Source organism: Hippocampus comes, unplaced genomic scaffold (assembly GCF_001891065.2).
Source record: "Hippocampus comes isolate QL1 unplaced genomic scaffold, H_comes_QL1_v1.1 scaffold397, whole genome shotgun sequence".
In the NCBI taxonomy this organism is placed as follows: domain Eukaryota; kingdom Metazoa; phylum Chordata; class Actinopteri; order Syngnathiformes; family Syngnathidae; genus Hippocampus; species Hippocampus comes.
Genome location: NW_017804968.1, coordinates 146543 through 171920, shown reverse-complemented (window position 1 = coordinate 171920; position 25378 = coordinate 146543). Strand labels below are relative to the sequence as shown.

The 25378-nt window shown below is 44.0% G+C and overlaps 2 protein-coding genes across 2 annotated transcripts in view; both read left to right on the top strand.

Annotated features, from left to right (window-relative positions):
• The window catches only part of LOC109527811 (SAM and SH3 domain-containing protein 1), a 122981-nt gene extending 117771 nt beyond the window's left edge, over positions 1–5210 (top strand). Inside the window, exons 14-18 of the mRNA XM_019889926.1 lie at positions 360–529; positions 635–844; positions 1366–1516; positions 2141–2269; positions 3534–5210. Of these exons, the coding sequence (XP_019745485.1) occupies positions 360–529; positions 635–844; positions 1366–1516; positions 2141–2269; positions 3534–3784 (911 nt within the window). The 3' untranslated portion in view covers positions 3785–5210. The remainder of the gene's footprint in view (positions 1–359; positions 530–634; positions 845–1365; positions 1517–2140; positions 2270–3533) is intronic.
• A 5405-nt stretch (positions 5211–10615) lies between these two features.
• The window catches only part of LOC109528024 (uronyl 2-sulfotransferase), a 34364-nt gene continuing 19601 nt past the window's right edge, over positions 10616–25378 (top strand). Inside the window, exon 1 of the mRNA XM_019890295.1 lies at positions 10616–11717. Coding sequence (XP_019745854.1) covers positions 11477–11717 — 241 coding nt within the window. The 5' untranslated portion in view covers positions 10616–11476. The remainder of the gene's footprint in view (positions 11718–25378) is intronic.

Here is a 25378-nt window from a genome sequence, read left to right as displayed (position 1 = left end):
GACAACGGCCTGACCTCTCATGTCGTTTTGTCCACTTACAACACGGGAGCACTTCAACCTGTCCTTCCTGTCACATGTGTGTGATCAAACACTCGCAGTTTTCCAAACTTGGATTTAAGTCTGGGTCGGTGCGGCCAGCGTCATGCTGTTTGGAACATGCAGGCGCAATGACAAACATACGGTCGCGATTATGGAGGGAAAAGGGGACGTGTGAGGATGTGTCACAAGTACTTAAAACAGTTTCATGACTGTTTTTTTTTTTTATCTTTGTTTTTTTTTCACGGTCACATTTACATACCATTTTGTCCTAATAAATGCACAATCATTTTTGCGAAATGAATTCCCGCGTTGGTGTCCAGGCGGGCAGACGGTGAGCACCACCGACTCCTCAGCCAGCAACAGAGAAAGCGTCAAATCGGAGGACGGCGACGACGAGGAGCCGCCCTACCGAGGACCTTTCTGCGGCCGCGCGCGAGTGCACACGGATTTCACGCCGAGCCCCTACGACTCGGACTCCCTCAAACTGAAGGTGAAACTCCCCCTCCAGTCAATGCTTTTCTAGGTTTCATTGTTGGCCGATGGCAATTTTTAAGGACGTTCGAAATTACTTTGCAACGACGTTCTCTTCCTGCAGCGCGGCGACGTGATTGACATTATCAGCAAGCCGCCCATGGGCACCTGGATGGGCCTGCTCAACAACAAGGTGGGCACCTTCAAGTTCATCTACGTGGACGTTCTGTGCGAGGAAGAGGAGAAGCCCAAACGTCCACTGCGGCGGCGGCGGAAGGGCCGACCACCCAAGCCGACGTCTGTGGAGGAGCTGTTGGAACGTATTAACCTCAAGGTGGGGAATGCACCCGCTTGCCAAACCTCACCAAATAGTCTGCCTCAATATTTGACATGGCATCGTCGCGGCGTCCTCAAAACGGTTCGCGAGAACAAATCATAAACGCAAACATTGTTCCGGATACATTGAAAGAAATTACAGACAAGCGGGGCTAAATTTAGCGCAGGAAATTACAGGCTAAGCGATCGCGTAAACATTGACACCCACTCGGTCACAACCGCACTTCCACCTTCTGTCCAAACCGACACCGAGGGCCCGAAAAGGTGAATCGGGCCTACAAACCAGCCTCGTGTTAACATCCTTTGCAGGTCACACTCATGTTGGGCCATGAAATATTTTACTTTTTTTTTTTTTTTTTCCCAGGACATCTGAAATAGTTATCGTATCTTGTCCCATTACTGTGGGAAAAGAAACATACCGCATGTACGGCATTATTTTGATTATTTGCGTCAATACTACCAGAAGGTGAAAAATCATAAAGGGAGATATCATGTAAAGTCTCTTATGTTCCAACCCAGGAGCACATGCCCACTTTCCTGTTCAACGGCTACGAGGACTTGGACACGTTCAAGCTGCTGGAAGAGGAGGACCTGGACGAGCTGAATATCAAAGACCCCCAACACCGAGCCGTGTTGCTCACAGCCGTGGAGCTGCTGCAGGAATACGACAGTAAGGAATCGCGAATGACGTTATCGTCTCACGATTAAGATCGGGTCACGCTCAATTGAATGCTTGGTGTTTGCGGAATCATCTCCGCATCATGTAAAATCTGCTTTCATCCGGGTGCTGAGCGCTGAGTTTTTGCAATGCGTTTACATGCCACAACAACTTGCAGCACTCTGAAGTAAAGCTGCTGTCCTCTCTAAATTTAAAAGTCACATTTCACTATTTTTCTTTTTGTCACCTTCACTCTTTCCGCCTTCTCTGGATGACGCGTGTGCAACCACATATGACAACGAGGCACTCGAAAAGCCTGCCCAAGCTCCGTGTGCCTCACCCTGACTTTCAAGTCGGACTTTTTTTTTTTTTCTTTTTAAGAGAATAAAAAAAATCGACTCTACTTGCTCTTCTTTCTTTGTTTGCATGACGTCTGCGCACTCACGGCCAATAACGTGGCACTCTAAAGTGGCCACAGTTGGTGACCTATCGCCTTTTAGCCACCCAAAAAAAAACTAAAAAATCTGAAAAATTGAAATGATGAAGTTAAACCCCACAGTTCTTTGCCTTTTTACATTTCCAGCAACTACCTTCAAGCGTTTCTGATTTGTATATTTTTTTTTCTCCCATCTCCAGGCAGCAGCGATCCAGAGCGCAGCGGCCTGTCGAGCTCCCAGGAGAAGTTGCTGTCCGAGGGCCTGGGCCTGATCGGAGACTCCCCTCGGGACTCGGGTTGCTACGAGAGCAACGAGAACTTGGAGAACGGTAATGTTGGCTTGACTGGGATTTGGTCTCGCGGTGGCAACGTCCGCGCTGCATCTCTTCACGCTTCTGCATTTCTAACCCCACCCATCACAATCCTCTGGAGCGCTGTCTGATCATCAAGCAGCTTTTCTCGCTTATTGTAGCCACTCGGTCTATCCTGCCGCCTCCCACCTTTGATCCCTCCACAGCTGGCTTTCCCAAACTGTTTCGACTCAACAACAACAACAAAAAAGCACATTTACAAAAGTAGGTCACCAGTCCAATAACATATATTGGACATGAAAATAAAATGTAGGGGTTATTCCGTATTTTTTTTTCCTTCAATGACTTTTAGTCGCATGCTGGAAAAGTGGTGAACACAGTCGCTTCACTTGTTGTGAGGTTGAGGGTTCGAATTTATGATTCCTGCCTTCCTATGTGGAGTTTGCATGTTCTCTCCCGCTGCTTGCGTGGGTTTTTTGCGGGTAGTCCAGTTTCCTCGCTCGTATTTGTCGAAATGTTGACATTTCTGCTGAAAAAAAAAAAATTTTTTTTTTTGTATTTTAAATGTATTTTTCCTGAGAAAATTTGCCCTTTGTTTTTACCAAAAGGTCTTTGCTCAGGAAGCCAAAACCTTTTTCACATTATTTGACAGTGTATTATTTTTTTTTTAATTGAAAAATTCTGACTTTTCCTGTCCACTTACTATTTTTTTAGAATGTTTCCATAACTGTTTGTGGAAGTTCAGATTTTTTTTCCCCCCTCTGGACTTTTTTTAAAATAATTTTTCGTATTCTTTCCCCCTTGAAAAAAAAAAACAATGTTTCTAATCGTAAAAGTGTCTTCTCGGGAAATTGCGACTTATTTTCTGTTTTTATCAAATTATGTCAAAAAGTTATGTCAAGTTTTCTTGCTTTTGTACATAAATTGTATTTTTTTTTAAATAATATAATTGGAGGGCTCCATCACGATTTCTTGAATAATAATAATTTTGTTGATGAGTTGATAAATATTTTTTTAAAGGTTTCATTTCCGTCCCTATGATTAAAAACGGGACATTATTTCTCCGGATGATTAAACGATCATGCTCCATTAAATCAATTGATTGCACCTCTATAATAATTCATAACAAACATGAATCAATCTCAATTTACTGAGCGACCCAATAGAAATTCTCCCCATTTAATTCCCCCCGAGCCGCAGTTTGGGAGCCCCTGCTCTGGAGACCCCGCCTGATGACACACTTTTCCCTCTCCTCTCTTCATCACTCTTTCCGTCCTTGTAGGCCTTCTGTGCCATCAGTACCGAAGTCGGCATGTAATTGGGAAGGAGCCCGGCCCCAGACCACTAAGCCTGGTCTACCCCACAGTGCTGGGAGCCCACGGCCAAAGGGAGAGAGCCTCCCCAATGCACACGACAAGTGTTCTCACCAGAACAAACTCGCTGCCAATCGAAGGATTCCAAGCTCAAACCCCGCCTGTGGATTCCACATTGATGACGGTGTACAACGGGGATGATTACGAATATTTCTGCTAAGCGCGGCAGAGTACGGCGACGTGATTAAGATGCAGTGACATGATTGGCTCTTTCCTAAGAAGACCGCATTGCGCAACAGCAACCGACTCGCACCGTGTGTGCCGAAACGCGGCGGGAATGCGCCTGTTTTTCACAAAGACAAATGTGCTGCACTGCTAAGCTTTGATGGCACTTGGGATCTTCGTTTTTGGGAGTGCTCGTCCTCCTCCCGCGTATTTTTAACATCCATAACCCGTAAATCACTGCTCTGTCAAAAACCACTCCTCCTTTCTGATTGCTGGTTTTCCGGTGTAAATACTGGGCCGAACTTTGTGTGGGTGTGTGCGTGCAAGTGTGTGGTGGGGGTGGTTGGGAATTGGCCACGGTCATCATGTGCTACGATAGAGACTGAATTATTTTTAAAAAAGGAACCAAAGCAAACAAAAACTCCCGATCCGCCCCACCAAAAAAAAAAAAAAAAAAAACCAATAAAGATGGCGCTGCTTGCTTTTTCTTTCGTCTCTTGTTTTCCTTTTCACGCCTTTCAACCGTTCATCAACTTCCTGCTTGTTTAGACAACATTTAGCATTTTCTGCATGTTCTTTTCCCGGTTCAGGGATCCACAGTGTCTCCCCCCCCCCCATCTGAAGAGTTATCAAATAAAAGCGATAGCGAAGGATTTTTAGAAGCAGTAGCTGCCGTATATTGACGATTGTCAAACAGTAATGACACTGTCGATCCCTGAATTCTCTCCTCAGGACAAAATCAGGTTGCACGCTGCAACTTTTGCCTGCCAAGTGTCGTTCTTGGATGAACTCCAGTTGATCATGTTATCAGGTTACAGGGTGCATGAAATGATTTTTCAAATAGATAAGGTGTCACATGTTAAGTTCCTGACCAATTTACATTTAGCATTGCATTATGACTGCTTTTTTTTTTATTTCTTTACCCATAACTTAATTCTCATAAATGGCGCCTTTAATCTCATGTACAACTTTAAGTCAACTTTTTTTTTTTTGTTGTTGTCAATGTGTATCAACGAGACAAATGTATGCTTTTTATGTTTTCGCCATGAAATGTAAGCAGTTTTTCAAATTTCAACTCCGTGACAAGCAGTATCGAACCGACATTGACGTATTTGATAAATCAGCGCGCGTGGAAATGCCACCGTCTCTGTTCACGATGGATCAATAAGCATTACCGTTCGATTCAATGTCGTCATTTTAGATTTCATTACCTTTTGCCGACATTTTCGGGTGCCGTGGCGACATTCCATCGCATTCCATCCGCCGAAATTTTCTCTCTGTCCATCCCCATTGAAACTTTAATGTGGCCGTTCTCACCCGTTTCACCCATCATGCTTTGTAAATCAGAGGACGGGATGGTAAGTTGCTTCCGCTTTTCATTCTACCATGCTTGATGCCATTACCTCGTATTTCCGCAAAGGGAAAAAAAAATGCTCAGCTAATCTTATTTTATACTGTGACACAGTTGTTAAGAATGCATTGCGATTTTGCGACTTTTGAACCTATCCTCTCTTATTACAGTAAAAAGTTGGCGTTCTTCAAAATAAGCGCGACTGTTTTGATTTTGCAGGGAAGAGCAAGAAGGCTTCCTGCTCGGGGCGCTCTTCCGCCGGTCAATCTCCGGACTATCCGACTCTTCCTATGACCGTCTCCAGTGAGGCTTTGCAGCAGAACGCTAAGAACCAGCGCTCCAAGTTCCCCAAGAACCTGTTCGGCAAGCCCTCCCTGAAGGGCTTCAACCTGTTGGGGCGCCGCAAAGCCCATCGACGTTCCCCCATCCCAGCCAGTCGTAGCTGCGAGGACCTGGACGAAACCTTCCAGCCGTCCGGGTCCTGGAAACGCTCCCGCTCCCTGGGAGACCTGCACTGGGAGCAGAGGAAGGACGAGAATGAGGAGGTGAAACTCACGAAAGACGAGCCCAGGTTGGGCCCGAGCAGGCCCGTTAAGGAGAGTTCCCCAGCTTGTATTGCAAGTCCACCGGTGAGTCCAAAACCAAGACTTGACAGACCACCCGTACCCTCGCAACTGCCTCTGAGGCCCCCTTGTCCCACAACCCGAGCCCCGAGTCCCCCCGAGTCCAACGCAAGCGGCGCGAGGCTCACACGGACTCATGCCAAAAAACCGCCCGTACCGCCTCCCGTTCCCGCCAAGAAGTCCAGAGAAAGACTCGCCAACGGGGTCTGCCCCCCCCCGCCCTCCGTGCCCTCCTCCCCCTCCCCCGCCCCTTCCCCGACGCACTCGCTCACACGTTCCCACCCGAGCAGTCCCGTGACACGTTGCGCTACCGGTCCGGCCCCGCCCCTTCCCGCCAAGATCCCGAGCACCCCTAGCAGCCCCCGCAACTCCTCTGCGGAGGACTCGGGCGCATCGGCGGCGCCCCCGTGGCTCTCCGACCTGGGCGGCAAAGTGGCCGTGACGAGGAAGGCGTCCCATTCCAAGATGAGTCCTGACCTGCTCACCTTGCTGGAGCAAAGGCTGGAGGCCGAGGGCATCGATCTCACGGAGGAGCCGTACTCAGACAAGGTAGCCCGAACGAGACCACGCGCCCCCCGAACTGGTCGCCAGTCCGTCACAGGGCACATATAGAGACGAACAACCATAAGCACACACATTCATACCGTCACTGAATGGGAACCGGCCATTTTTGGGTCAATTTGGACAGTTCGAGGGATCCTCCCGTGAAAATGCAGCAGTCAAATTTGGTTGGCACGTCTATCGCAAATGGAACCACAAAAAAAGTCTCAAAAACATACGCTTCAAAAGAAAATTTGGGATTAAAGGGGGGGGCCCACTTGAGTGTTGTTTAGACAGTTCTCGGGGGTTCTTCCAAGAAAATCCAGCCCTGAAAGCCAGTTTCACTTAGTACAATAAAATTTGGTAGGCATGTCGAGTGGAACCACTGAAAGCCTTTTGTTATATTTTGTGGGTGGTGCAAGGTAACAAAGTTGTATGACTCACCGTGAAACTCTCAAATCTCAAGAGCCATTTTCGCTCAGCAACATGACCTTTGCTAGGTACGTCTATCATCAGCTAAATGGACCAAAAAAAACCCCAAAAAAGTCTACAAGCCCTACCCAAAAGGAGATTTTGTCGTTTTAGTTCAAAGTCCCGTTTTCAGGTCATTATGTCCATTTCCTGGAATCTTTCAACTAGTCCGGGAGAGTGTGATTATTTATTTGTGTTTTGGCTCTCCCTCCCTTCCAGTCCTTTCAAAACATTTTCTCAACACGCCCCTGCTCCATGTTTGCCAACCCAAACCAGAGTCCCTGTAGGAAGTCATTTCATTTACATACCGATTGTGTTAATGTAAATAAAAGATGCATGAGACAATATTTTCTTCCGTAATCATCTGTCATGTTTTGTTTACCCCCAGCACGGCCGCTGCGGCGTCCCCCAGCCTCTGATGCAGCGCTACTCGGAAGACCTGCAGCAGCCCGTCAAAGAGGTGGCCTCCACCATGGACCAGCTTAGAGTCCGAGAGCTGCGCAAACAACACCGCATGGCCGTAAGGACGCACAGCTACAATTTCTCAAGCGAGAAGCCCTTGTTCACACGCTGTCACATTAGAATTTTCTTGGTGGTGTAAAACATTTTTTTCCTTGTCCTTCCTCGCTGTTCCGCTTTCTCTGCATGACATACACACACTCACAGCCAACAACGAGGCGTTCTAAAGTGACCACACCAACCTGAAGGCTGCATTCGCATTGACTGTCACTTTTTTCTTTTTTTTCTTTTTTTTTTTAAATATGACGTAATTTCCCCTCATCACTCTTATTTGACTGTACGGTACTCTCAGCAGACTATGCATTTTCACGTTGCAGGCATAGCATGCTAGCTAACCGTGAGTCACACAAAAATCTGGAAAACTGAAAGAGTGAAAAACACTCTCAATTCTCTAATGACACTTTAAAGGCTCTTTGACCTCTGTTCATCAAAAAGCATCGCCTGATCGGGATTTTTGTGTCTGCAGATCCCCTCGGGCGGTCTGACCGAGATGTGCCGGAGACCGGCACCGTCGGGCTCCGTCAGTACCGTCTCGGACTGGCTGGTGTCCATCGGCCTGCCCATGTACGCCTCCGCCCTGGCGTCGGCCGGCGTGGACTCGCTGAGCGGCGTGGCCTCGCTGACGTTTTTCTTGAATCCGCCTCGCCGCGGTCAGGTCCACTTCAAAATATTGACGGTCGGCACTGGAGTACTTCCTGTTTGCCACGACGCTTTTCCAGCAGGTTTTTCTCATGTCGCCGGGAATTTGAAATCGATTTTAGCTGTTGGAAAGGATGCCTTTAAAAAACAAAAAACAAAAAAAACACCCTCACAAAAGCCACTCAAAAGTTGCTGTGAGGTGTAGACACCTGCCCCCACCCCTCCCCCATTTGTTCAACAAAAGACTGCCTTTGCGTAAGATAGCACACCATTTTGTGGACGCTTCACAAGTGCTTGGCTTGTGAAAAGTTTTTTTTGGGGGGGCCGGGGGTACATCACTCACCAAACATTCAACTCGATGGTCTGATTTCATATACACTGAACTGTTGCCTCTTCCAAAATTCAAAATTTTCAGCTCTCGTGCATTTTAGGCTCATCCTGAAATTCCGAAGGGCCAATTTTCAGGAAACGCTTTTTTGCGGGTCGTTTTATTTCACTCCACCGAAAGTGACTCTCGTACTCGCGTGGCCAAGAACTCGTGCGTCACGACGCACTCCATGCACACCAACAAGTGACACGTGGCTTACTTTAATGAAACTGTGTTTCTGTATTATAGCTTCATTTTTGTTCCTGCGTTTTGAAAGTTGCCGTCAGGTCACATGACCAATCAGCATTCCCGACGTATCCAAGCACGTTTTTTTTTTTATTTTTTTTTTTTTACCATATCCTTTCTCTTAGCCTAATGAATGGATAGTTTTGATGATACGGTAAATGCAGGGCATGGCCTTATTCCCCCCAACCCCCCCGACCTTGTGACGAATACAACCCGTTTATTTCAATTTCCCAATGCTAATTTGTTTGATTTTTACTGAGTAAACACACTTTTTTTTTTTTTAATATCTTAGTAACAACATCCAAAGAGACAGAGCTGATGTTTGGAACGAAAGCGCTATTTTGTACACAGTGGAACCTCTAAAGTCGACCCACCCTGACGAGCAACATTTTTGGTCACATTACAATTGTAATATTTTGGTCAAGCATTTTTACATACTTTTTAAAAAATATATATACTATGCATTTTTTTTTAAATATTTGTAATTAAACCACACATTGCATTGTGTAATTTGTACTTTTAAAAATACGTAGTTTGTAAATATAATTAGTAATTTTTAAAATGAATTGTTTCTCTCTCTCGTTCTCTATTAACACAATAGTTTGATGGTTTAAAATCGATTTGTGCACAACTGCGTCGCAAAAAAAAAGTTTTTAAATCAGGCAACCAATTTAGCAAACATTTTGCTTTTTCTTTGGCTTTTCCACATGTAAGCAGAAGATCCTGCCTCAGTGACAAAAAAAAGGTTAAGTTGGGTCGGGTAAGCATCATGTTTCGCGATTAATATGAATAATGAAAAATGAAATAAAATCGACTGATTTGAAGAATGAATTGTCTTGAACTTTGGAGGTTCCGCTGTATATCAAACATGTTTGACAGTATAATTTAAACATATATTTACGTAGTTACAAAAACAAAACATCAGGTGGAAAGCTACAAAAAAAAAATCAGGGAAAACTGAGTGAATCGCATTTTTTTTTTTTTAATTTTTTTAATCTCTTCATGAAGAGGATGTTTCAAATGTGGTGCTGTGTTCAAGGCGAGACAAATGATTAGTAAAAAAATAAAGATACTGACACTGTAAATGCACTTTAGAGGGTGACTTAATCTAGCGACATTTTTGCGAAAGGTTTTGGTGGCTCCTTAATGAACAGCAAGTGTAATTAAAAGAGTAATAAACATTTTTTTCCCCCTCCCTTATCGCTCCCACTTTGCGCCGTCTTGATTACATATATGAAATGCAATGCACATTCTATATATGTAATTGATATTTAAATAAGTTATTCCCCCACCGGTCTCTTTTTCCTTTCCATATAATATGAACTGTAATTAGCTGTACTATACGAATAGCAATACCTTCCTGCGTAACGCATATTGCTTTAGCAAGCGAGGAGCCGCACACAGTTTGTATTGTAACATATGTGTACAAATGATTGTTTTATCTGCTTTTCATCTACTTCATGATTGTGCAGAGACAGATTTGCTTGTGTATTGAAACAATAAAAAAAAAAAAAAAAAAATCATGCCCAGAACTATTTGGCTTTCACAACTACGATGATTTTTTTTTTGCCATAACTTGCTCTTCTGATATGGTTCGAAATGTAAAAATGTTTTTATTTTGTTTTGCAGATGAACATATGTCAATAGAAAATATAACTAACGGCAAGACATTTTTTTGTTTCACGATAGTACATTTATTTCTTGTGCAGATGTTTTTTGTAAATATAATTTTATTTTTTTTAATTGAAATATTTTTCACATAAGTCAATGCTTAAATATATTTAAAAGTCACCATTAAAAACACATTTGAAGATCTGCAACCGATGAACGACTTGGATGACCAGGTAAGTGTCTTTCTTTTTTCCATTCTTATCACGAGACTGTTTTTATCCCCTGTCATGTTTTGGAAAATTGCGATACCCTCATATGAGGGGAAAGAAGAGCCCCAGTTGCGATACATGTCCAGACATTTATTGAATGGGATGGACACATACAAAATAAGAACATTTGCAAGGAGCTCCTGTAGGCCACAACTCACACACACATACACAGACGCTCCAGGCCACGCCCCTTAAGCATCTCCAACTATAAATGTCATTGAAAATTCTGAATAATAAAATAAGAAATGTGTTTTGCTTACCCAAAACGATAAGCGGGCTCCACATACTTGCGTTTTGCCATTCATAGTCACCTATTTGCGAATTTATATATATATGTAGATATAAATATGTATTTTTTTCTGCCGTGGCGGAGAAACCCTCCATTTTCACGGGAAATGCCTAATGGCATTATATTCCGAGTTAAAAAATGTTGGGGGAACATTATAAATGCAATTATTATAGGTGTCAAATGTATGCCGCTTTTTACTATATGTTGACATCCTACTGACTATCGGTAATGAATTTTTAAACCCCAAAATTTCTCCAAAAGGCCGATAAGCTCCCTGCCCCCCCCCCCCCAAAAAAAAGAAAAGGCAAAAAAAAATGCGAATATGTGAATCCGCGCTTCTGTTGATGTCCGACTGCATTTAATGTTAGGTGAACCACTAGATGGCGCTGTTTACCAGCCAGAAGTGCAAATAATGAAAATTGGAAATTTTTGACTGTACGGTCCTCCCTCCTCCTCTCTTTCCACGTCCAGTAATCTGACACCCTTCCAAAAAAAAAGGGAAAAAAAGACTGAGAGCTGGCCTAGAAGAAGAAGGATGGACTCCTGAAGCAGCCTGCAAAGAGCCGCGACAGGCGAGCCGGATCGTGCACAGCGAGGCAAGCCGAGCGAGGAGCCACCTCGAGCGGCCTGGAGCGCAGCAGAGGAGCCGGTGACGGTCGGGGGGGAATTTTTTTTTTCCCCCCTCCTCCTCTCCTCCTTCAAAGTAGGACTTTCCGATGGTTCTCCAATGGGTGACTTTGCACGGCGCCTCGTGAGGAGCAGATGATGAAGAATTACAGCGGCAGTCCGCCTCACAGCAACAGCCAGAGCCCCCAATTCGCCCACTTCAGGGACCACCGCAACCACCACAAGTCTTCCTCGCTCGCCTCCATTCCTTGGCGCCTGCCCCTCCGAGCGTATGGATTCTGCATGGCGGCGCTCTTCGTCTTCTGCCTGTCGTCCCTCTTCTACCAGCTCAACGGAGGACCCCCCAGAGTACTGCTGGACATTCGACAATATCTCGGTAAGGGGGGACACCCCCCCCAACCATCTTGTTCTTGGTGTTTTTTTTTTTAGGGGTCTCTTCTGCCTTCCTCCGTGCGTTATGGCTGACAGCTCAAATGTCTGCTGTGTGCGTAAACTTCACTCACATCTCCGGTTCACGTCGGCAACTTTGACGCTATTCCGTGGTTTCAAATTTGACACACTGTCACGGACTGTCATAAGCAACTTTCCCTTTCGCACGGTGACGCGTGCGCAAAAAAAAAAAAACAAATAGAAAAACAAAACTATCGTGCACGTGCAGTTATCGCGTGTTGATAATTTTGACTACAACTTTCACTTTAAGTTTCATTTCATATCCATTTTACACTGACTTATTGTCACGTGTGTACAAATGTAACGATTGCGCTCGTCTAAAACCACAACAATCACTTTAACGCCGTATTGCGTCTACGTCCACCACTTTTATGCCATTGTAGTCATACAACGTCAGTATTCGCATAGTCCGGTGTGTGCAAATCTCATGATTGGATGTCTACAACTTTCACTTTTATACTTATTGGTGTGTACAACTTTCACAGTCCAGCTCCGTTCCAGGAGGGGCCACTGTCCTGCCTGTTTTCCGGCTCTCCCGGCTGCAACACACCTGATTCATTAGCCATCTCGGAAAGCAGCATTTGAATAATCCCGATTATTTCAATCAGGTGTGTTGCTCCTGGGCGAGCTGGAAAACGGGGCAGGACGGTGGCCCTCGAGGACCAACTTTGGACACCACTGCTTTCTGCAGTGTGAGATATTAATTTTCAAACAGGTGTGCGCTGACACATCTATCACTTTTATATCAGCGGGTGTCACTTTTCCACTATTGTCCTCTGCTCTGTACCTGCAACTTCAATCAATTAAACTATCTAAAAATTAAAATCTTATATAATAGGAGCACTAAACATACAGTACGGATGACGGACAGGCCCCCAGCATTTTTTTTTAAAGCGCATCCAGTGATAAGGTGATTTATTTACCTTCTGCCGGCTCGTGTTACTTTTGGCCGCAAGCGTCCCGAGATGAAGGCGAGGGTCGGCGAATGTGAATGTGGGGGTGTGTGTGTGTAAGCGTCAGAGAATAGCAGCTTTGGTTTCTCCGGGGAGGGCAAGGAAGGTGGAACAGAGGCTTTTTTGTTCCGTCCAACGAGGGGAGGTCGGCGTTGGAGGATGTCACTCAACGTGCAGTGGGAGAAAGGTAGCAGACCTTCGGCGCGAAGACGGATGGGGCGTTTGACTCGTTGACCTCGGCGTTGGTGGTACAAGCGTCTGTCTTTTGTTAAAAAAGGGAGAGTATGGCGGTAAAATGGTCATTTTGGTTCTCGGGTATGGCGGAGACACGGCAGTCGTCGGGATGAGTCCTTTCAGTCCGTGGGAATATGAAATCGATCTGACTACTATTCCCTGCTCAAAACGGTTCCGGATGAAACCAATAAAACAGGATCAACTGCGCAATTCCGTCCTTCCAAAACATCTCCGCGAGTTACCCCGGGGATCGCTAACCGGTCAGCAAATGTCAAACATTCAGAGTTTTCGAACACGATACATTTTCAAGGAGCCTTTTTTTTTTAAACGTTGCACTTTCCAGTCGCCTTACCCAAAAGTCGTACAAGTAGACACGAGTGCCGGTTTAGCAAAGAACGACTCAAAGCTGCATTGACTAACGCTTAGACGGGGCGCAAGAACTAGTGCGTCGCATATAGTCCGTCATTGGCGATCTGGAAGTAGTTTTCATCAGCCTGTCACTCAAAGGTTTTTTTCTATCGTTGTGTGTAAAGATTCACGATAAACTTTTGTCCGCTAGCCAAAGGTACGGCTGGACGATACCTTAAAAAAAAATTGTCTCCATCTATTCAGTGTAGTAACCCATTGCAGACTTGTCCACGAGCTAATCGTTGACATCTTGTGACTGCTCTTTAGTGCGCTGGAGATTGAACGGTGTCAAATAAATTCCGAAAAAAAAAATTGTGGCATACATAAGTGGCCTGTTGAGATAAGAACGTAGAATGAACCCCCCTGGTTGATCGCCAGGGATGCATTCCATACGTTAGCTGAATGCTAACACGTAATGTGAAACATCATAGATGGGCTAACAGTGATTAGCACTGAAGTTACGGTCATTGTAAACCTTCAAACAACTGCGACTCTAACACACAAGGGGCGGCAAGGAACTACTTATAGACAATCCGTCTATCGACATAGTCATTAACCCTTTCGGGGACAGCGGTTACTACAGTGGACAGCTTATCGCGTTATCAGGTTACAGGGTGCATGAACGTGCGAAAAAGAGCTTTGCCTGGCCTAAGTAGACCTGTTCACGCACGTGTGATTTTTAGAGCGAAACAAGCCTTTTTTTTCACACACAACACCCATTTCCTGCCGAAAGATATCCTTAAGAAAAAGAAATGGTCCAACTGAATGAGTCCAGTGACACTTTTTAGTTTAGCAGACTTGAGCCGAGGTGTCGTAAAGGATAGAAGTCTGCCATGCCACGGTCAGAACGCCAGACTCCATTTTCCTCACATGGAAGCGACAGGTTCCTAGTTGGCGTCATGTCCGGTCCGAATGCCAAAACAATCAGACGGCTCATAAAAATCCTTCAGCGGTCGGGGTGGATAAAACAAGCGTCGCCCTCCCCTTACGCTCTGCTCTATACCTCCCTCTTGTTTGTACCTGCTTTTTCCAGTCAGCTTGTTAGTGGATTTTAAGGGTCAATAAAGGGACGATTATTTTTTTAAATGTTTTAATATGAATGGACAGATGGTTCAGACCTCATATTTGGTCTTAATAACTGACTACGGCGGGAGCTCAATTCGAGTTACTTCACAAAAAGCAGCATTTTAGTAGCTAGCAAAGAATTCTTCAAAAAAAAAGGTTTAATGCCTGTCCCAGTTGAAGTTTACTGTCCAGATAAAAAAAAAATAAAGAAAAACACAACACACATGCAGTAGCTTCGCCTTTCGTCCGCAAGCTTAACGCTGATGCTAACAAAATGAAATGCATCCGGTGTGTAAACCTTGAAGCAGCTGATATTTAAACACAAAATGTGCAGTAGCACCTTGATACATTCAATAGTACAGTGATCATGTATTCTTTATCCTCTGTGAGGAGCTGAGATCTTTACACTGTGCAGGTGTCCACGTAAAAAAATAAATAAAAATTGAAATACATGCATCTCAAGGCACCACTGTAATTGATTAAACATTCGACGTTGAGAGGTGACAAAGTGCACCACTTAGCTTGATTTCCTCACTCAACAACTGAAGTTTGCTACAGGTCTGCAGTTGCAGCGGTAATGTCAAGTCCCCCCTAACCAGGGAACTTTAACTTGATCAATACCGGCACGCCTTTAAAAGTTCAAGGAACTCAGGCAGTTTGAAACAAAGTTCAAAAACAACATTTCCATTTTGCGATTAGCACCAGCGTCCAGCATCGAAATGCCGGAGAAGCCGCTATCCTCCATTAGCAACAATGATGCAATTAGCTCTCCCTTGTGTTTGCTTTCCCCATCACGGAAAAATAGAGTGAATGCATATTGATGATTGGAATTAAAAACAAAGCCCAGATGCATTAGTAGTTAATGGACTGTGGCTGGGCATTGTGGAGATGGGGAGGATTGATGGCAAAACGTTTTCTTCGTAATTGTTTGATCGATTGAACGATAGCAAATGCACTCAATTGCTGGAAGTCCAACACCCAGACAATTAGCTTAAGTTTACTGCCGTTGCCCCCAAATAGAACAAAAAAATAGCACAACATGGGTTTATATTTTTCTTCGTAATTGTTTGATCGATTGAACGATAGCAAGTGCACTCAATTGCTGAAAGTCCAACACCCAGACAATTAGAACCCCAAATAGAACAAAAAAATAGCACAATCTGGGTTTATATTATTCTTTGTGAACCAAGACGAACAAAAAACGGCAAAATTGTAGAATCATACCCACCCACCCCCCACTCCACAAGATGGTATGGCCCTGTCTTCGATCATTCTTCCCACGAACCAGGAAGTAGCCTGGTCACTATCAAGGAAACAACACCAGCCGTTCCCCCCCATCGTTCCAGAAAATGGTACAGTCCTGTCATCTGACATCACCTTCCGTGAGCCTGAATTTAACATGCTATCAAATCGGCAGACCAAGAAACCTAAACATTCCCCCTCATGGCACGGCCCCTGTTTATGTCACCGTCTATGAACCAGGAAGTAGCATGCTAACAAGCAACAATTCCACTTTCCAGAATCAAAAATAAAGCTACCCCACAATCTTCTCGTCATCATCTGTGAACCAGGAAGTTGCTAGCAAGCTAATGAGTAGACCACCTAATCAACATTATCATTCACCCCTCCCCGTAATAAAATAATACTCCCGTGCTGTTGTTCGGCCTACATCTGTCCAAACATTTTATTTATTTTTTCCTAGAAAGTAGCGTTGCATTCAAGGGTTACCGATAATAGCTGGCTAGGATGTGAAACTTGTGGGTGGCTGGTCGGGCCACCTTGGGGTGGTACCATGACTGGATGTCAGCTTGAAAAGAGAGAGCCCTCTAATTTCGGAGATCAGAGCCGGGATAACTAGTGTTCCTGTGAGAAAATTGCCTGTTTGCTTACAACATGTAAATTGAGTGTACGCCTCCGTGGCCTCCTCCGACCTTTCATGTCCATCCAGCTCCGTTCACGCTTCCAATTAGGAACACGATAATTGCAGCTCCTTCTCGCGCGTTAGCGTTACTTTTCAGCGTTTGCCTTGACAACATTCCTCCCGTTTATTGCCTCGCAGTATCGGCGACATGTTGCAGCTTCCGCTTGTTTTCCGTTCTTTCCGTTTATTTTTAGAGGATCAAACGTCTTGAAAGTCAGTCATTACTCCTTGAATTGGGTTCTCACCGTGCAGGGTGGTGGTCGTTTCGGAGCGTGTTACATGGTGGTCACTCCTCACGGCGGGCATACCTCGTTGTCGTTCTCTCTCTATTTCGGCTGAGTTTACCGCAAAGAAATAAGTAGTGGTTTTGAAAATAGCGGCCTTAAATATACAGATGGAACCACCGTGCCCCACCCGTGTTGGTAAAACCACAAGGCGCTGGCTTTTATGTTTTTATATAGCATACATGCCCTTGTGAGTTCAGATGAGTTGAACTGGAGGAACCCGACTAAGTTTTACAAGGGACGGATCAGGCCAAAGTTCGAAATGAAACGATGGGAATCTTGCTGGATTTGGGTCTGCTGGGAACTCGGAGCTTTACGCCATGTATCCCACAGCGTGTAAAACAATTACCAACGATTTTGATCCGCATTTCTTGGTCTCTCTTTGCTACTTTTGAAGTTCCACGACAATCCCTTCATTGACACTGGTCGGCGGCTAGCACGATAAGCTAAAATAGCGGTCGTCGTCTTTAGTTACTGCTTGTTCTGGTCAAACATCACAATCGAAACGGACTCCAATGCAAGACAACCGTACCAGGATATCCAAATCGCTCCTTTACTAACAAATAGGCGGCTAAGTATGATAAGCTAACGTAGCAGACGACGTCTTCGTTCAGCTACTTCAATCAAATTGACTCAAAAGCCTCAGAACCCGTCAGATTATCGAAATGTCTTTGTTGTTATTGTTGTTGTTGACACAAAAGCAGCTCCAGGCAAAATGAAAGTCCAACTTTGGCAGGTAGCACAACAAGCTAGCACGGTACAGTCGTTTACATTCGCACTCAGTCCTCCTTTTGTCCAATGTCACAGTCAAATAGAATTAAATGCGCAACACCAGTCACAGATGAGCCAAAAGTCAAAGTCTTTTTTTCACAAAGCGGCTGAGGCGCCATTTTCATCGGTTAGCACCACAAGCTAACATGGTTATCTCCATATTTACTAAAAATGCAAAACACTCTTGCTTCGTCAGTAATTCCCCTATCAAATTCATATTGATGAATTACTTTATGAGTGTAACAGTTCTGGAACAGAATTGGACTCTAGAAATGTGGACTCAAACGGATTTTGGAGAAAAAAAAAAGTGCTTGTTCTGGTCAAACATCACAATCGAAACGGACTCCAATGCAAGACAACCGTACCAGGATATCCAAATCGCTCCTTTACTAACAAATAGGCGGCTAAGTATGATAAGCTAACGTAGCAGACGACGTCTTCGTTCAGCTACTTCAATCAAATTGACTCAAAAGCCTCAGAACCCGTCAGATTATCGAAATGTCTTTGTTGTTATTGTTGTTGTTGACACAAAAGCAGCTCCAGGCAAAATGAAAGTCCAACTTTGGCAGGTAGCACAACAAGCTAGCACGGTACAGTCGTTTACATTCGCACTCAGTCCTCCTTTTGTCCAATGTCACAGTCAAATAGAATTAAATGCGCAACACCAGTCACAGATGAGCCAAAAGTCAAAGTCTTTTTTTCACAAAGCGGCTGAGGCGCCATTTTCATCGGTTAGCACCACAAGCTAACATGGTTATCTCCATATTTACTAAAAATGCAAAACACTCTTGCTTCGTCAGTAATTCCCCTATCAAATTCATATTGATGAATTACTTTATGAGTGTAACAGTTCTGGAACAGAATTGGACTCTAGAAATGTGGACTCAAACGGATTTTGGAGAAAAAAAAAAGAAAAAAAAAGTAGTTTAATACACAAAAGTACGCAACACTGAACAAAGTACAACAAAATCGCGAGTCAAACCAAAAACGCTGGCAAAAAGGCTTGGAAAATATAACATAAATAGCTTGCCCTAAAAAGACAAGAAATTAGCCAAACCGCGACAGATACAAAACCAAGACTATATTTACACAACAAAAATACTTTACAATCAAAATGCAAAAACCAGGCGAGGAACGACGTGGCACCACTCAGAAATGAGTGGGATGAAGAATAATCCGACGAAGGCTTGACCGGCCTTAAATCGATGGCTTCTTGAGATGTGCAGCAGGTGTGCATACTGAAGGGAAAGCCCTCCTCTGCCACCCGCTGGAGACACACAAACAACAGAATCATGCCAGTTACATTTTAACACCTGGAGTCTGCAAAAAAAAAAAGAACCCTGCTTCTTCGATGACTGTATCGTACAAATAGTGTTTCAGTCCTGTGGGATACATTGCGGTTGTGTACAACCAACATTTATGTTCCGTCGGAGGGAAAATAAAGACTCGAGTGTAATTAGTTTTGCGGTCAGTATGATAAGCAATCACAGAAGCACCCCTTGGGATGCATTGTGGTCGGCAACCATGCAGTTGTTTTTTTTTTTTTTTTTCAACTTCGATGTTCAATGCAGCACCGCCATGCAGTTAGTCGACATCCTCAATGGGGTCCCTCTCGACTTCAGCTTTGCATTTTTCTTTTTTTTTTTCTTCCTTTGACAAAGGTCATACTCAACACCTTCTTCATTAAAAAAAAAAAAAAAAAAAGAGCCTAATGGGGCTAACCGTGACTCATATTGTCCTTTTGGTGGCGCATTTTACTGGAGTGCAGTCATTGGTGTGAAAGTGCAGGGACGGCTTGTTATGAGAAAAGCCAGCGAAGAGCATTTTTGAACTCTTCCGAAGGAATGTGGCCGTTCCCCGCGGAAAGCAAAGCTCGCACCTCGGTCTCAAAATGCTTCCTTCTCTCTTCCTCTGAAACCAACCTTTGTGTAGCGCACTAAAAAAAAAAAATGTCCCCGGACACATCGTTACCTCCTCCATGTAAGGGCGAGTGCTAAAATCCTCATCCGGCCATCACTTGTCACACTTCAGGACGGAGATGTTATTTTTTTTTTTTTTCCGCCCCTCTGTGCCGCGTCCTTCTGTTTGACACTCACAAGTGTGCCGTTTTTTTTTTTTTTCTTCCCTCCTCCGCTTTTTTTTTTTTCCAGATGTTTGGAGGCGACGTCTTGAACGCAATTCCAAATCCGGTGGCTTCCAAAGAGCAAGTTTTTCAAAACAAGGAGTCAAAGGTCATTGTAGGACATGTTTGGCGCTTTTTTTTTTTTTTTTTTTTTTCAAGCATAGCTTCGCATCTTGGAAAAGCGGCAGTTCGTCTGGCTCGGGGTTGACGGCTCTGGAGCGTTTCCATCGATGTGGCTCAGAACAACCTGGCAGCCCCTCGCTCCACTCGTCTGTGGTCTTAGGACCTTGGCGGTGGTGACGAACCATCTGTCACCCCTTCCACTCAACTTCCACCGTCGATCCGCTCGATTCCTCGGAATATGCCGAATATGCAATCTGCGTCCTCCGCTGCCAGGACAAAATATTCACGTCGGTCATTTCCTAGATGGAACGCTCACGTGTCGTACATCCGCTACATTGAGCCCCTTGTGGATGCGAGCCCACGAGGTTCGTGTGCCTTGTGGTTGAATCAATTGTCGACATAACTTCTGTCTTTCGTTTATTGTTTTGCGATGCTATTTGTATTCATACGTTTCACTTCCATGTTTGTGACCACTTCCGGTTTTGTTACAGCTGCAGCGGTTGTAAAGGTTCTGTAGAAATTAAGCTGTTTTGTAATGCCGTTAACGTAGCTCCATCTAGTGGATGCAAAGCGCAACCGCAGCCAGTATTGCAGCTTTCTATTCTATGCCGCTTACACTACTATATATGAAAACTGTTTTAAAAGAGGCCATTTATTCAAGGTGAGCCTTATTGTGCAGAAAATACAGAACTTGGAAACCCCGTAAAATGAAAATTCAATACTAATTACGTTTGGGCGCTTGACTCGATCGATACGAGTTCCTCAAAAATGTTTTGTTTTCTTCAAATGTCTCGCTGAATAGTCACCACTAGAGAAAAATGATCCACGTTGAATCCCCGCCACGTGCTTTTAAAAAACACACTTGAACTTAGTCGAGTACTCTTTGCAAAAGTCTCCCCGATGACCCGTTCTCACTCGAGAAATCGGAGACGATCAAATCACTCTGACAAAACACAAAAAACTGTCTTGCTTGTACGGCGTGCTTGCTTCAAACTGTTCATTCGTCACTCGCGCGTTGGAGGATTTTTTTTTTTTTTAAGTGAATTTAACATTGTCCATTTAATCACCAAATGCTTCAGCAGATCGCTGAACGCCAACGAAGGAAAATTAAAATGAGTAGAGTTCACTGGACTTGTTGACCTAGCACATGAATAATGAAACCACGATAGTGTGAAGGAACGCTGCTTGTGTATTCGAGAGAAATCTCCTACTGTACTTGAGGAAATGAGGCAATTTTTTTTTTTCTTGTAAATTCTCTTGTTGCCATGCCTGGAAGAAATTAAACGTTCCTTTTTGGGGAAAGAATGTCGAGATGATAAAGCAACACGCTGTTTGTTTGAGTTACGATTTCTCTCTTTCTCATCCCCCCACCCCCAAAAGTCTTTGGAAGACAGTTTTGGACACTTTTTTTTTTGTTTGTTTGTTCTTAACAGGCTTTTGAATGCTGATCTAAATTACATGTGTAAGAAATTGCCTTCAAATTCCACTTAGCTTTATTGCCTTCCAGGGAGTCGTCGTACTTTGTAGCCATCACCCTCCATTGAGTTTATCCCCATGCTGTTTTTTTTTTGTGGGGGTGGGGGGGGGGGGTCTGAGCACTCCCAGCGGGTGAGGTAAATAAAGGGTTTGTCGGATCAGTCTGAATGGGGCCCTCATGGGTTATTACCACCGCAAATATTCCGCGGCTTTTCTGACTTTTACAGAAGCAGGAAAGCCGCAAGCCCTCGTGAGCGTCGTTTGCTGGACCAAAACGGGGGCTGTCGGGTCTGATGGCCGGTCTCCGTTGTTGTTGTTGTTTTTAAAAAATTTTTTTTGCTTATCTCTCACCAGCGGAGACGTCACAATTACGCAGAGTCTGTGCTAAAAGTGCGCCAAACATTCAACAGAATGTGGCGGTGGCTCTCGAGCGCAGGTTTCCGCCTGTAGCGGGTCTGGGTCATACCCGCCGCGCGAAACTCTTTCTATAAAAAAAAAAAAAATAAAACAAAATAAAAAAAACAAGTGCGCTTATGTGTTAGCGCTACATTAGCATGAATCCACAGCCGTGTTTGTTCGCCGCGACGAGGCTCGGCAAAGGCCGCCTCTGTCGGAGCAGCGCTGGTCGACGAGTACAGTGCGTCAGTGTCCACGCGTGACGTGTGGCGTTAAATCTTGCCCTAACGCAGCCGAGGGGGAGGGGCAACATTTCGCACCTGACGGCCTTGACCCGAAACAGAGCTCAGTTGAGTTCCCCCAAGCGCTTCAAACGCAGCACTTAGCTTCCCCCATGACCCTCAATGGACTCGTATTTCTTGCCTCGTACATGCGGTCTGGCAGGGCGTCCTCAAATTCGGCTTAGCGAAATGCCACGGGTTTTTTGTCTGAATTGCTGAAAGATTAGCGAGTGAAACCAGGGGCTGATGTGAAAACGTCAGGTTTGAAAAAGAAAGGCTTGTTCTTTTTTTTAGGGTGCAAAATGAAGTGAGGAGGTTTTTTTTTTAGGACCCTGTTGTGATTTTACGCTTCGTAATTAGTGTCTGCTGGACATTGTGTGAATCTCCGCACGTGTGGCTTTGTGTGGGGGGGGTGTTGGATAATTGTTTTGTTTTTTTTTTTCAAACTTTAGCTCTTCTTGGCTCCATTTGAATCATGGCGGGGTTGAAAGGGTCGGACATCTGTGATTTTGCGCATGGGAATCCATCCATTTTTTTTGTTGCACTTGATATTATTATGTGAAGCCAACCGACACCACCCCCCCACCCCAAAAAAAACAACAAAAGGTTGTTGTAATGTGTATGTTAAGGAAAAGTAAGGCGCCGTAATATTCGAATTTGAAAAATTATATTGCAGTAAAAAAGCCCCGAATTTTTTTTTTTTGCATCGTTTGAATGGCCATTTTGCTTCTCAATCTGATGTGTCTGTCTTGGCCACCTGGGGGCAGTGTAACACAGAGAGATGGATGTTGGCTTCGGTGAGATGACTCAACTCCTCTGAACTTATCAGTACAGCACTAATATGTTGTTCTTCACAGAGGATAAAGAATTTATGCTTGAGTACAGTCGACGCCCCATGTTTGCAGGCCGGCATATGCGGATTTGCCTATTCTCAGATGTATTTTTTAATTAAAAAAAAATATATATTTATGTATTAAATTTTTTCTCAGATTTCCATTTTTCACCCATTATTGAGTTATTTTTGGCTCAACTATGCTGCCATCATACACTTGTAAGGCACCCCTATACATTTAAAAAGAAACATGTTTTAAAAATCATCTTTTGTGGGGAGTAGGCTTAAATCTGTGTTTTCAGTTGATCGAGTCACGCGGCGAATTGAACATGTCTCAAGACATCTTATTTCCAAGTTGTTGTTTTTTTTCCGGGCATTTATGCTTTCCGAGTTGCGTCCTGTCACTGTATGTACTGAAGCGTATTCATTACACTCTGTTAATGTCACACGAATGGATTTCTTGTCAAGCGCCGACACAAACGCTTCTGCCTGATTGATGCCTTTTCGGAGCCAAGTGTCGGAGTTAATCGGCATTAAATCGGCCGTGAAATACAAAGATAGGCGTCCTAGTTTATGCGCGTCGTCTGCAAAGTTGACGGCCTCCCGCGCCTTTAATTCAGACAGATGTTCGAAAGCGCGGCGTACACTTTGACCGTCCGCAGCCCTCCTTCAAAGGCCTCGTCCATAAATACGTTTGTGCTGTTCTTGGAAGTGAGTGCTGCGTTCTGTTGTTTTATTTTGGGGATGTTGCCTTTTTAGCTCGATCTTCTGAAGTCTCCCTTCCATCTTCAATCGGGACCGTTTCAGCCTCGATTCATGAGCATTCGGATGTTTTCCCTCCCCAAAAATATGTGCCCCCTCCTCTTCACACAGTCCCCGTCTGTCACTGACATGTGCTCCCCATACAGCACTTGCACTTGATTTGGCACTTGATGAGGAAAATAACAGAGGCGGGAAAATGTGAACGTGGACCTTTTTTAATTTTTTTTTTTCTTCTCAGGAGGCTTTCCGATGAAGTCATGGGGGTTACAAGGTGCTTCTGCTGAAAATGCACACACGTGCACACATCCTGTGGGCTTTTGCTGAAGGCGCGGGAGTGACCTTACACATGAACGCGCTCTATTGCCTCAAATAAGGGACTCCACTCGAATCGATGCCATGCCCCCACTTGATTGCCAGGTGCATCCGCCACTTCACGATGTACTGCTCACTGGCCGATAGCATTTCTTTACCACAATAACACATTGCCCGCAGATGGGATGTGGAGTACACTTAGTGCAGAAACTTATGATGTATGCAGAGCAAACATTGGTAAATATGTCAACAGTGTCTGGTTATTAACCGTTTTTTTTTTGGGTTTTTTTTTTTTTAGAATAATAATTTTGCTTTCTATATTAATTGGATAAATTGATTATTATTTGGGGATTTTTTTTTATAATACAGATTTTCAAGATGATTTAAAAATAGATGCCATACCTCGAATACAATTTTTACTTTTTTATAATTAGTGATCCATTAAAAAAAAGTTGTGTAGTCATCCCATGATTGTTTTAAAATTGTTCAAAATATGATGTAATATTTATTCACATTTTGTAAACATTGATGTGAATGGAATAGCGGCTCGGACGAAAAACTAAAATCTAATTTTGCACAAACAAGGATTATTGTTAAAAATGGGACAAACCATTCATTGTCATGATTTATTCATGTTTATTTGAATTAATCTTATATATATTAATTAATTAATTTATTTTATTTTTATTTTTTTCTCAAAACAATGTGTAAAAAAAATGAAGGCCTAACCCCAAATAAAATATGAGGTTGGACAAAAATGACGTATCGTATTATACTGTGCCTATAAATTGTTCTGCATTTTGATTAACCCTTTAACTTCCACTAGCTATTTCTGGAAAAAAAATAAAAATAATAAAATAAAGGTGTTCCCTGAAATCAATTCTGAGCACGAGCCTGGAAAGTCATGATAGAATTTGGAAGATATTGTCATGCATATAATTGAGATGAAGTATCATTTCTTTGTGGAAAAACTCATTTGTTATCCCCAATGCCTGACCACTAAGAGTCACCTCTTAGTGCCGATGAGTCCCGAGCTCGCCACTCGATGTGGAAATGCGGTCCGCTGTTCACATACCTTGCAAATCACTGTGTTTTGTCCGTGATATTTTGCTGACGGCCTTGTGGGAAAACTCGCACATGCTCACCTTTTTTTTGTCCTGAGCTTGTTCCGAAAGAAGCAAAGCCGAAACAAGGGAGTGGCTTTCTTCCCCGCCCCAAAGGCGGTTGGCTCAACCTGGCATCGGCCGAACGTGAAGCCTGACAGCACTTTCCATCAAATGGGAATGTATGCTACCAGATGAAGCCGGGCTTTGCGCTACCGCGCGCCGTGTAATTAGCGAGTGCTGCGGGCTTTCACGCTGACACACACGTGCACACCGAGACATGCTCTTTTTTTTTTTTTTTTTTCCTTACCATTCCCACATATTTTTTTAAAACCAGAAATTACGGAAAATCTACGTCTACTACCTCAATTGTATCCTAGCGCACAGACATTGGATTACGTTGTCCGGATGACTTTATTCAGCTCTTCGACTGCTGCTTTGATTTATCCTACCTTACAAAGGCTCAACGGATTAGACGACATATCAAAAGGAGCTCACATGTGTGCATGCTTCTCTTTGTAAAGTCGTTCTGGAGAGCCGCTAC